At 46.6% G+C, this 13,337-nt stretch overlaps 2 protein-coding genes across 3 annotated transcripts in view; both read right to left on the bottom strand.

The window, feature by feature from the left end:
* Positions 1–6,244, bottom strand: part of LAMP2 (lysosomal associated membrane protein 2) — a 29,748-nt gene extending 23,504 nt beyond the window's left edge. For both annotated transcript variants that reach the window (XM_032228580.1, XM_032228579.1), the window contains exon 1: positions 6,069–6,244. In XM_032228580.1, coding sequence (XP_032084471.1) covers positions 6,069–6,150 — 82 coding nt within the window. In that variant the 5' untranslated portion in view covers positions 6,151–6,244. The remainder of the gene's footprint in view (positions 1–6,068) is intronic.
* Positions 6,245–9,972: 3,728 nt separating this feature from the next.
* CUL4B (cullin 4B) overlaps positions 9,973–13,337 on the bottom strand; it is a 31,928-nt gene continuing 28,563 nt past the window's right edge. The window contains exon 20 of the mRNA XM_032227363.1: positions 9,973–13,326. Coding sequence (XP_032083254.1) covers positions 13,231–13,326 — 96 coding nt within the window. The 3' untranslated portion in view covers positions 9,973–13,230. The remainder of the gene's footprint in view (positions 13,327–13,337) is intronic.

Raw genomic sequence — 13,337 nt, 5'->3', positions numbered from 1 at the left:
GATAGCCATGATCATCTTTCTCCCTAAATTCATTTCTCTTTCGGTTCAGATTATAATTATGTTTGAACATAGGAGAGAAAGTAGCCGTTTTGTTAATGAAAAAAAAAAACTTCAGGAAGAAAATTTCCCATCCGTAATTATTTTTCAGTCATCATTCTGGTTTAAAACTGATTTTTATCTAGCCTGAATAAAACATCCACGCTTCATTAACTATGAAAAGACACTGCTGATGAAGATGCTGTTAGAGAAAGAAATATTTGCATTCTCACATTTCTTGGAGGGGTGGATGGAAAATTCATGGCACGTGCATATTTTAGAAGTCTCCCAAACCCATTTTATTTCTGCCACCCAATATTTAATAGACTGGATGTCACTCCAGTATGGTAGTACATTTTTGATGTAATTGCAATACACAAGACATGTCTCAGCCTGTCTTTCCCACAGAAAACTCCTGACACGACACTAAACAAACAGGTTTAAATGCTGGTTTAACATTAATTAAGCTCATCTTTTAATGATGTGTGGGTTTCCCCCTCCCCTTTCAAATGAGACGTGATGTGAGGCTTGCAAGTTACATTTTACCACCTGACACACAAATACAATAGCTCTTATTTAAAAAAAAACTTTTTAAAATAAGTTTAATAACTTTTTTGTAAAAAAAAATGCTCATTTGAGACAGAAACGACAGAGGTGTCTCTTGTGAAAGGCTAGGAGCATTGAAATGACAAGAAACGGGTGAAGATGCTAGAGTTTGAACGGGAAAACAACTAGAAAAGGAACTCATGCAGGGACCAAATTATTTCCAATTCTACTACAAAACTCAACAAAAAAAAAATGTAACTGGCACTACACCCCTTTCCCTAAAATGCAAAGCAAGGCAGTTATTCTATATGTAAAGATCAGCCATTTATCTATCTATCTATCTATCTATCTATCTATCTATCTATCTATCTATCTATCTATCTATCATCTATCTATCTATCTATCTATCTCCTATCTATCTATCATCTATCTATCATCTATCTATCATCTATCTATCTATCTATCTATCTATCTATCTATCTATCTATCTATCTATCATCTATCTATCTATCTATCTATCTATCTATCTATCTATCTATCTATCTATCTATCATCTTTCTTTCTTTCTTTCTTTCTCTTTCTTTCTTTCCTACTCTCTCTCTCTCTCTCTCTCTCTCTCTCTTTCTTCCTTCTGTTCATCTCTGATTTTTGGAGATTGCCAGGAGAAATCCCCACAATTCTCTTGGCAAGGTTTTTCAGAAGTGGTTGGCGCCATTGCCTCCTTCCTAGGGCTGTGAGAAAGGGACTGGCTCAAGGTCGCTCTCAGCTGGCTTTGTGCCTATAATAAGCTCGAATGTATGATATCTCCACATCTGTGGCCTGGTGCCTTGATCACTATGCCAAATGCCTCTCAAGGCCTCTACACAATGCATTTATTATGTCACCATGACACTTGTCTCCAGAAAACTGATTTCAGTCTACATTTAATTTGGTCTGCTCAAAATCTGTTGGGAGATGAAGTCCCCGAAATAATGTCCCGCTAATATTGGCTGAAGAATTGTGGTCCTCATGCTCTTAAAACTTCAAAAGATTTGGGTGACTTTTAGAAAACCTAGCTTTCTGAGAACTCATCCAAGGATGGATCTCATCGGATTCTCCCTTCGAGGACAGGGAATCCTCTCTGTCAATCTGTAGTTGACAACTGGATCATAAATGGCTGCAGGATTCAGAATCCGGCTAGAAATAAAAGGCTCATTTTATACAACATGGAGAAATTGTAAGCCACTCTTAGTTGCCGATGATGTCACAGCTAGTCACAAACAACAGCCCTGTATGCACAAGTCACAAAAGTTGACCCCTCCTGGATACAGACGAGCTTCTTTGTCCACGTCCAAGCTATGGTTTTGGCCCTTTTTCTTCTCCAACTTCTAAGAAGTCCTTCCACTCTAGAAACATCTTTTTTTTTAAACAACTTTCTCCTTAACATGTGTTTTGAAGACCATCAAAGTTTGACACGCTCAACTTACAGGGCACTACCTCTTTGCTCTTGGCAAAGTCAACCAAGTCAAAATTTGGAATCTGGGAGACCAGATCCAGAAAAGTCTCAGTTCGACTAGGGAGCTGAAAAATATCAGCCAGAAGAAGACAAGAACAAGTCAGCAGAAATCTACCTTTATCTTCTTCTTTCGCTGACAGCTCTACTTGCTTTTCAGCCTAAGTGGAGGAGGTCAGATTGAGTAAGGCTGCCTTAGTATGTATAATTTCCCTGAGCTTGTAATAATTGAGATGAGTAAGAGCACCTGACTTCTCTTGGCTAATCCCCAAAAACTACCCAAGGTTGGACCAGTTTGGTGTTTAGAAAGGAGAAATTCCAGGGCTTCAACGTAGCTTGGAAGTGAAACAGAAAAAACTATAGGTCTGTGACATCTTGTGTCCAAGAATGTTCCTGATCTTCTCAATCTTCTTCCAAGCTTTTTGGAGGGGTTTCTCCTTCTAACATCTATTGTTGACTTCTCCATTGTGAGCGGGTCAACGCAATTGCTAGCATCCCACTTCAGATGCAGCTTCATTCAATCTTTTGGCAAGCTTTTGAAGGCATCTCAGAAGCTTCCCTGCTTTTAGTGGAATCTCTCGCCCCCTCTTCTTCTGAACTTTTAAGGAGCTCTCATGGAAGCCTACATCCTTTTCACCTCCAACCATCAACTCATGTGGAAGATGCAGTCCAAGGACCCTCAACTTTTTTTTGGGGGGGGGTGTCTAAGTTGCATTTTACCTTTCTTCTATCTGCTGCCCTCTGTTTTTTCCACCCCAAATTCGGGGAAAGGGGCACCCATGAATCCTCTACAGCCCTATTCCAGGCATCCACTCACTACATTGGGGGTGTGTGTGTTCCCCCAGCACCCCCATTTTTAGGGTGTGCCAATCCCTCCACTTTCAGGGGAGCCCTTCTCCATCCCCTTCCACCACCACCCCCAAATTTGAGGGGGTTTCCCCGAATCCTCCACTACCCACCCTATGCGTCGACTCTCCAAATTTGGGGTGGCTTCCAAAATCCCTTTTAGAGCACCATCCCCAGTTCTAGGGTGTGCCTATTCCTGTTTCCACCTCCAGCTCCCCAATTTTAAGAGACCCCCATGCTCCTTTGCTCTCTGTTTCCACCCTCACATTATTTGGGGAGGGATGCCTGAATTTTCCATCTCCCCTCCCCCCTTCCAGGCAACCCTTTCTCCATCTTTAGGGTACCCCCAAGCAGCACCTCCATTTTTGGCATTCCTTCCAAGAGACTGCTTCCACCCCTCCCCATTGGAGACCCCCCTCCCCGAATGCTCCCTCCAACTTTTGGGAGCGTGTCACCCCCTTTTATCGCATTCCCAGAGCAGTCCACCCTCCCGAAAACTACTTCCGAAAGAGCCAAGGCCACTTCAATCCCGCTCCCATTGGAGATCCCCCTCCCCGAACGCTCCCTCCACCTATTGGGGGGGGTGTGTTCACCCCCTTATCGTATCCCAGCTCCCCCAAAACTACTTGCAAAAGACCCACGCTTCCACCCCCTCCCACTGGAGATCCCCCTTCCCGAATGCTCCCTCCACCTTTTTTTGGGGGGGGTTCACCCCTTTATCGATTCCCAGAGCATCCCAGACCCCCCAAAACTACTTCCAAAAGACTCTTGGCTGCTTCCACCCCCTCCCATTGGAGATCCCCCTCCCTGAGTTCACATTTTTTGGGGGGTTCACCCCTTTATCGATTCCCAGAGCATCCCAGACCCCCCAAAACTATTTCCAAAAGACCCTCGGCTGCTTCCACCCCCTTCCACTAGAGATCCCCCTCCCCAAATCCTCCCTCCACCTTTTTTGGGGGGGGTTCACCCCTTTATCGATTCCCAGAGCATCCCAGACCCCCCAAAACTACTTTCAAAAGACCCTCGGCTACTCCCACCCCCTCCCACTGGAGATCCCCCTCCCCGAATGCTCCCTCCACCTTTTGGGGGGGGGGTTCACCCTTTTATCGATTTCCAGAGCATCCCAGACCCCCCAAAACTACTTCCAAAAGACCCTCGACTGCTTCCACCCCCTCCCACTGGAGATCCCCCTCCCCGAATGCTCCCTCCACTTTTTTGGGGGGGGTTCACCCCTTTATCGATTCCCAGAGCATCCCAGACCCCCCAAAAACTACTTCCAAAAGACCCTCGGCTAATCCCACCCCCTCCCACTGGAGATCCCCCTCCCCGAATGCTCCATCCACCTTTTTTGGGGGGAGGGGGTTTCACCCTTTTATCGATTCCCAGAGCATCCCAGACCCCCCAAAACTACTTCCAAAAGACCCTCGGCTGCTTCCACCCCCTCCCACTGAAGACCCCCCCCTCCCTGAATGCTCCCTCCACCTTTTTTGGGGGGGTTTCACCCCTTTATCGATTCCCAGAGCATCCCAGACCCCCCAAAAACTACTTCCAAAAGACCCTCGGCTGCTTCCACCCCTCCCATTGGAGATCCCCCCCTCCCTGAATGCTCCCTCCACCTTTTTTGGGGGGGGTTCACCCTTTTATCGATTCCCAGAGCATCCCAGACCCCCCAAAACTACTTCCAAAAGACCCTCGGCTGCTTCCACCCCCTCCCACTAGAGATCCCCCTCCCCGAGTTCACATTTTTGGGGGGTTCACCCCTTTATCGATTCCCAGAGCATCCCAGACCCCCCCAAAACTACTTCCAAAAGACCCTCGGCTGCTTCCACCGCCTCCCACTAGAGATCCCCCTCCCCAAATCCTTACTCCACCTTTTTTTGGGGGGGTTTCACCCCTTTATCAATTCCCAGAGCATCTCAGAACCCCAAAACTACTTCCAAAAGACCCTCGGCTGCTTCCACCGCCTCCCACTAGAGATCCCCCTCCCCAAATCCTTACTCCACCTTTTTTGGGGGGGGTTTCACCCCTTTATCAATTCCCAGAGCATCTCAGAACCCCAAAACTACTTCCAAAAGACCCTCGGCTGCTTCCACCCCCTCTCACTGGAGATCCCCCTCCCCAAATCCTCCCTCCACCTTTTTTGGGGGGGGATTCACCCCTTTATCCATTCCCAGAGCATCTCAGACCCCCCCCAAACAACTTCCAAAAGACCCTCGGCTGCTTCCACCCCCTCCCACTGGAGATCCCCCTCCCCGAATGCTCCCTCCACCTTTTTGGGGGGGGGGGGTTCACCCCTTTATCAATTCCCAGAGCATCTCAGAACCCCAAAACTACTTCCAAAAGACCCTCGGCTGCTTCCACCCCCTCTCACTGGAGATCCCCCTCCCCAAATCCTCCCTCCACCTTTTTTGGGGGGGGATTCACCCCTTTATCCATTCCCAGAGCATCTCAGACCCCCCAAAACTACTTCCAAAAGACCCTCGGCTGCTTCCACCCCCTCTCACTGGAGATCCCCCTCCCCAAATCCTCCCTCCACCTTTTTTTGGGGGGGATTCACCCCTTTATCCATTCCCAGAGCATCTCAGACCCCCCAAAACTACTTCCAAAAGACCCTCGGCTGCTTCCACCCCCTCCCACTGGAGATCCCCCTCCCCGAATGCTCCCTCCACCTTTTTTTGGGGGGGTTCACCCCTTTATCAATTCCCAGAGCATCTCAGAACCCCAAAACTACTTCCAAAAGACCCTCGGCTGCTTCCACCCCCTCCCACTAGAGATCCCCCTCCCCAAATCCTCCCTCCACCTTTTTTGGGGGGGTTCACCCCTTTATCGATTCCCAGAGCATCCCAGACCCCCCAAAACTACTTCCAAAAGACCCTCGGCTGCTTCCACCCCCTCCCACTAGAGATCCCCCTCCCCAAATCCTCCCTCCACCTTTTTTGGGGGGGGGTTCACCCCTTTATCGATTCCCAGAGCATCCCAGACCCCCCCCCCAAACAACTTCCAAAAGACCCTCGACTGCTTCCACCCCCTCCCACTGGAGATCCCCCCTCCCCGAGTGCTGCCTCCACCTATTGGGGGGAGTGTCACCCCTTTTATCGCATTACCAAGGCAGCCCACCCCCCAAAAAACCCCTCCCCCCCGCTCTCACCCAGGCTGTCGAGCAGCAGGGGCAGGAGGAGAAGACAGCCGTAGAAGAACGGCGGTCGGAAGCGAAACCGAGGCGGGTCCATGCCGACGCGGCGAGAGAACCAGCAGCAGCAGAAGCAAAAGCCACGGAGCGGATCGAGGCAGCGAGACGATCCGCGAAACTCGCCCGGCCACCCAAGCCGGTCAGATGGCAAAGCCTGGGGGCGGGGCCCCGCGGGATGTAGGGGAGGAGCCTCGCGGCGGCGCCGACCAATCACGGCGCGGCTCCGCCCCGCGCGGACCTTGCGGTTCACGGCCGGCCTTTCTGCCGTAATAGAGCGGCCGGGTGGGGTTTTTTTCTCTTTTTTTCATCACAAAGGAAGGGTGGGAGCTGTCAAGTTTGTTTATTTATTTATTTGTTTGTTTGTTTATTTATTTTTTCTCTCTCTCCCAAATTGCTCCGCTTGCAAACTTGAAATGTTTAGACACACGCGCACCCCAAGCAGCCATGATTTGAAATACCAATAAAAGGAGAATCTTTGCAGCTCGGGGGTGGACGGGGCGTGGGGTGGGGTGGGGTGTCCCTTGGTGGTCTCTTGAGCTGGGTTGCTTTCTTGCAGACGTTTCGTGATCCAACTAGGTAATATCATCAGGGCTCGGAGGGTGGGAGGGTTGCGAGGAGAAGGAGGAGGAGAGGAAGAAGCTGAAACAGCAGCAGAGGAAGAAGTGGAGGAGGAGGAGAAGAGGGAGAGGACGAGGGGAGGAGGAGGAGGAGAAGAAGTGGAGGAGGAGGAGAGAGGGAGGAGGAGGGGAGGAGGAGAAGAAGAAGTGGAGGAGGAGGAGAGAGAGAGGAGGAGGGGAGGAGGAGGGGAGGAGGAGGAGAAGAAGAGGAGAAGAGGGGGAGAAGAATGGGAGTAGGAGGGGGGAGAAGAAGAGGGGGAGGAGGAGGAGGAGAAAAAGAGAAGAGAAAGAAGCTGAAGAAGAGGAGGGGACGAGGAGAAGAGGAGGAGGAAAAGAAGAGGAGAAGAGGAGGAGGAGGAGGAGAGGAGGAAGAAGAAGAGCAACAACTACAGGGTCCTTAGTGCTGTCTCAGCTTGCTAGTTTTCTTGCAGACGTTTCATTACCAAACTAGGTAACATCATCAGTTGACTGTTTGACTAGCGTAGATGTTACCTAGGGAGGGTAATGAAATGTCTGCAAGAAAACCAGCCAGCTCAGAGAGCCCCTTCTGGCGATTGTCTTGAAGTCACCCAGGTGGTTTTCTGGCTAAAGAGGGGACTAGAACTCCCAGTCTCCTGGTGATTGTCTTGAAATCACCCAGGTGGCTTTCGTGGCTAAAGAGGGGACTAGAACTCCCAGTCTCCTGGTGATATTCTCTTGAAATCACCCAGCTAAGAGTAACGGAACGCTGTTACCCTCCCATCAAAGGTGGTTCCTATTTTTCTACTTGCATTTTTATGTCCTGTCGAACTGTCAGGTTGGCAGAAGCTGGGACAAGTAGCAGGAAGCTCACTCTGCTGGGTGGCGCTAGGGATTTGAACCGCCGACCTTTCTGATTGACAAGCTCACAGCGTCTTAGCCACCGCTTCCCACTACGGTGTATATACAGCACCCAAATCGGCCTTATATGCAGCATATTCAACCGAGAAATGGCGGCTCGGCGTGTTAACCCAGGCATCGGTGCAGCACAAAAACCTTTTCGCAGAAAAACAGGCCAAGTAGCCGATCTTAATTCTGCCAATTGAGAGCTGCAGATCAGAAGGTATCTACGGTAGTTCCCCCGCCCCCAATCTTGGGAGATAGGAACTTGGATCAAAGCACCTATTGCAGTGTTTCTCAACCTTGTCAACTTGAAGATGTCTGGACTTCAACTCCCAGAATTCCCCAGCCAGCGAATTCTCAACCTTGACAACTTGAAGATGTCTGGACTTCAACTCCCAGAATTCCCCAGCCAGCATTTGCTGGCTGGGGAATTCTGGGAGTTGAAGTCCAGACATCTTCAAGTTGACAAGGTTGAGAAACACTGACCTATTGTGAACCAAACCAACTTTGAATCAACACACCTGTCTATCTTGCGCTATTGCCGAAAGCCCTTGTTTTCGTAGCAAATTCAGGGGGGGGGAAATGGTTTGCAATGAGGCTGGCAGAAGTCAAAAACAAAACAGCCAAAAACAAAGCATCAAAGTTAATTAAGTAAGCCAGGTGCTTTATTTCCACCCCACCCCCAAGGAAGAGCCTTCGGCATTTACAAGTTGCAGAGTGTTTCCCATTGCATGAGATCAAGGAAGGGCCGTTGGCAAGCCGACGCTGCTGATGGCCACGAGACTTTGCTATTTGCAACCTTGCCAGGCAGCCTTGCTCTGCGTAGGCTGAGATGGCAACTCCGCCAATTCCAGCCCACGTCTTTCCGCTTGTGCCAAGAGGTTGTGACTTCCCCGTTAGTGAAAGGCAAATTTACAACTTCCTAAAGCAGTGTTTCTCAACCTTGGCAACTTGAAGATGTCTGGACTTCAACTCCCAGAATTCCCCAGCCAGCGAATTCTCAACCTTGACAACTTGAAGATGTCTGGACTTCAACTCCCAGAATTCCCCAGCCAGCGAATTCTCAACCTTGACAACTTGAAGATGTCTGGACTTCAACTCCCAGAATTCCCCAGCCAGCGAATTCTCAACCTTGACAACTTGAAGATGTCTGGACTTCAACTCCCAGAATTCCCCAGCCAGCATTAGCTGGCTGGGGAATTCTGGGACTTGAAGTCCAGACATCTTCAAGTTGCCAAGGTTGAGAAACACTGTCCTAAAGCATTTAACTAGCCGAATAGAGTCCTTGACTTACAACAGTTTGCTCAGTGGCCGTTCAGAGGTACGACAGCACAAAGGTAACGATGACTCGTGATTGTTTTTCACACCTTAGGGCTGTTGCTACATCCCTATGATTACGCGATCAAAATTGAAATCCTTGGCAACTGGATCATATTTATGATGATTGCAATGTCCGGGTGGGGTAGGGTGGTGATCATGTGATCTCCTTTTGCGACTGGATGTTTTAAAGAAGAGATTGGGACAGCCGTCTAGTCCAAAATGGGATAGTTTCCTGCCCGATCAGGGGGTTGGACTAGAAGACCTCCATGGTCCCTTCCGAACTTGGGTTATTCTAGCAATTCAATTCTCACCTTCCGACAAGCGAATGGGGAAGCCAGATTTGCTTAACCACGGGGTTGCTGGCTTAACAACTGCAACGATTCACTTAACTGTGGCAAGCCATAAAATGGGACAAAAGCTCCCTTAACAAAGGTCTCACTTAGCAACTTACGTTTTGAGCTCAATTGGGGTCGTAAGCAGAGGACTACCATGTTTCCCCAAAAACAAGACAGGGTCTTATTTTCTTTCGACTCCCGAAATAAGCGCTTGGCCTTAATTTTCGGGGAGTTCTTATTATTTTTGAGGTGCGGGAAGCTCCTTAACCTTGGCCCGCGGCCCACGTTCAGCTGATCCAGAGAGCGCCGGAAGTTGTGTCTGTTTCTGGCACTCTTGCCAGCCCTGGCGGGCGCTGGGCCTACTCCTCTTTTTCTGGCCGCCACTAAGATAAAAGGCGCAATAGCTAGGGTTTGTGGTAGTAGTCTCTGCGGGGCCGTTTCAAGTGGATGGCAGGTACATGTGGGGCGTGTTCCCCCCTTCCTCCCCCAGGAAAGGGCGGGGACTGGCTGCGCATGCGTTTAAATATTTTAAGAAGAGGGCTTATTTTTGCACACGCGCTCAAAAGCCTGATTGAGCTTATCATCTGGGGAGGTCTTATTTTTGGAGAAAGAGGGTACACATCAATGAGTTTTTTGTTTTAAGGGGAGGGACCAGCCCAATGTCAACCCGAGACGCACCGTCGTCACAAACTCGCTCATTTCCCACACACGACCGAGGAAGACTTTAGCAACACAAAACTGTTTATTTATTTATTAAATGACACAAAATACCTAGATAACAGACTCACTCTTTTTTTTTAAAGGACATGTATTTACATTATTTACCAAAGAGACTCTCTGTACCCCATTTCCACTTTTACTTAGGAAAGCGTTTGAAAATTGTTTCGGGTTTGGTATTTTATTTGCATTGAAGGAATTAATGCGGACATGTCCCCTTTGCAGACCTGTGTAAATAGAACACTTCTATGCAATAAACAAGCACAATCTTAAATAGCCTACTGAAGTGGCTTCTTAAAAGAAACAAGGATTAATTTTTTTCCCCTCCCACTGCTGTCTGTTCCCTCCCTCCACCCGTTGCAAAGATATTCTTTTTCAAAGAATGTGTTTATACAAAAAAGTATATTACATTTTTGAATGCTGCTGGACTCTCTTCTAGAGTTTTAAACATTTAGAGGGGTGGAGGAGATGTTCTTATATATATATATGAAGTCACTAAAAGTAAAAGTGGTATTTTTCCAATGCACAAAACCAAAAATAACCCCACATTTTTATTTTGAAGAAAATTAGAAAGACAAAATGTTTTGCGTTTTGGAGAAATCGAGACAGGAGGCATACATTAAACACACAGAAATGGGGCACGCATTAAGACAGATAAAATGAGCATCTGAATGATGAATAAAGGTAAATAAAACCACAGCTAAAGTAACGTTAACAACTGTCTATTTTCTTTAAATTAACTATTGCGTACTTTGGCACCTTTGTGTATACTATAGAACAAATAATTTTGTACAACACCTTTGCCATTCATTTTGAAACCATGTGGTCGCTTAAATGTAAATCAGCAAAAAATAAAATCATTCTGTTGGCTATAAAGTTGTTTTTTTTTTTTGTCTGTTAAAAAAAAACCTTCAAACTAAAATCAACCGAAATTCCGATTTCATACAAAGGAGGCTGCTCTAAACTGCATGCAACAGGAAAAAAAAAAAAGATTTTAAAAATTTATGTCCAGACAAGCTGTGGGTCTCTGCTTTAGCCCCCCGTTAGGGGGGGAAAAAGTCAAAGTAAGTTTTATATACATATCTATTATAAATATTTGTATGGCTCCATAAAGCAGGCACATGATGCCAGCGGAAAGAAAAATTGCTGGCCGATATGGCTGAAAAAAATTGCTATTATTCAGCATCACTTGGGGAAAAATGATTCGGCGAACTGACTTAACTATGAACATTTCTCCTTTTTACGGAGTCTCTTTAAGGGAGAAAAAGAAACCCAGCATCACTCGATGATTGGAGAAAAGGTTTGTTTTTAATTTAAAAAAAAGAAACCAATTTCACTGAAGAGTGCTTGTCTCCCTGAGTTCCTAAACACAGATGTGCCAGCAAGATGGCTTGCTAAACTAGCTTACATGAAAAGTAAGACACTCGCACTTAAATGTCGCTCTTAGGTAGGAAATATTCAGTTTCATAAATTGACCGGGTTAAGGAGGTCGTGGTTAGCAAAATATTTCCACAGTGGTCTGTGCCAGGAAGGGAGGTGGCGGCTTAACGCCTGAGTAAATTTTCAATCCAGAGGTTTTCTGGGTTGGACATGGTATAGAAAAACCCTGCCAGTTCAGCTCTAAAGGGCCAGTTATGATTAGCCGCTGCATCCAGCTGTTCAGAGAGGACATGGCCACTGAATGTGGATCCTGGTATTGAAAGCGTCCGATTAAAAACAGGAGTTTGGATGGGATGCATGCACCCGGGTAACAGTGCAGGGCCTCCTGATGGAAAACCCAACTTGGGCTACCTGCGTATTTGGTGTAATAAATTAAAAGCAACGAAGGTTGCTTTTTAATATCACCCTGATGTTCTCGTAGAATTAGACACACCTGAAGAACACTCACAGACACTGGAAGAGCTGATAAACAGCTCTTAAGACTTTCCCTGCTAGTTGACTGGGGAAGTCTGGGACTTCTAGCCCAAGAACTGGACCAGGTGGGAATAGGATGGGAAACCATGTTCGGCAAATCCAGCCTGTCTAGAAATGGCCTCCTCCGCCTTCTCTCCAGAATCCAGCATGACTCAGCGAAGAGAGAGAGCAGAGGCATTATTTAGGCCAGTTTAAAAAAAAAACAAAAAAAAAAACTTGCCAACTTTTAAAACTTCCAGAATTCCCCAGCCAGCAAAGTCATCTTAAAGCTGCCAAGTTTGAGAAATGTTGGTTTAGGCTACAACTCTCCTCTTGGCTGTGGCTGGATGGGATGGAAAGGCGCTGTTTTAGAAATACCTCTTCAATTCTTGGTCTAATAATAAAACATGTGCAATTCAGCAGAAGTATAAAACCTCTAATTTTGCATTGCAGGGGAGGGAATAAACATCCAGTGCGGCTATCACATTACACCCCGATGTTCATTAATGAAGTGTTTCTGAAATAATGAGCCTCTAAAATCCCTCCCCCTTCCACACACAATTAACTCCAATATCATGAATTGTTTTCTTTTTTTTAAAAGTACTTACACTTGAGGACGAAGGAAGTGAACAGCAGCCTAATTCCCTCAAGCTTTTCACAGTAATGTTTACACCACAACTCCAAGCATTTTAGGCCGGTCCCTTTTCTGAACCTTGGGAAAATCCAGTGGCGTGTTTTTCTTTCTAACACCTACAGAAGAATTTTGTTATGTTTAGGAATACGAGCGCGGCTTTTCAATCTGAAGGCTGTCAATCCACACAGGCTTTGTTGTCCAATAAACAAACCCAATTATTTCGTATAGCGGTTAGAAATTTGCATGCAGTTTAAGCGTCTTTTTTTAAAAAAAAAAATGGTTGCAACTTGGGCTTTTTTTGTTTGCTTAATAAAAACGCCACACATTTTAAGGTTTTTTTTTTTTCTTTTCCAAAATGGGATGAGAGCGATGTGCTAAAAGAGAGGCTGTGCCTTTAGCCCTGAAGGAAAGGGTGGAATTAGAGAGACTGGATGCTTCCTTGCAATCTTCCGCAGTTCATATCAAATATCATGCAAAGAGTTCAACAGCATTCTTCGTAAAAATGTAAATACTACTCTTTTAAACTGGGCATGTAAAGCCACTGGAAAAAAAAAAAGACCACTCGACTATATTTCTTCCCCCCTCTGCCCACAATCCCATTAGAGGTTGCTTTTCATTCAGTCATTGGTAGTAGAAAAAAGGTTAATTTAATGGGATCAACAGGCTTGTTTATCCATCAGTAACCAAGAACATCGGTGTGCAGAAAAGGAAAAAAAAAAAAAAAAGGCCCATTGTGTGTTTGTTTATGCAATGTAGTTGTACTGATTGGGATTCTCCTTGTCCCTTTCCATGTAGTCTCTGTCAATTAACGACTCTATTCTCTTCTTAAGGTCAGCAGGCTGAAAAGCAA

This window comes from Thamnophis elegans, chromosome 12 (genome assembly GCF_009769535.1).
Source record: "Thamnophis elegans isolate rThaEle1 chromosome 12, rThaEle1.pri, whole genome shotgun sequence".
NCBI classification, from domain to species: Eukaryota; Metazoa; Chordata; class Lepidosauria; order Squamata; family Colubridae; genus Thamnophis; species Thamnophis elegans.
The sequence above is the reverse complement of the archived record's forward strand: the minus strand, read 5'-3'. Positions and strand labels throughout refer to the sequence as shown.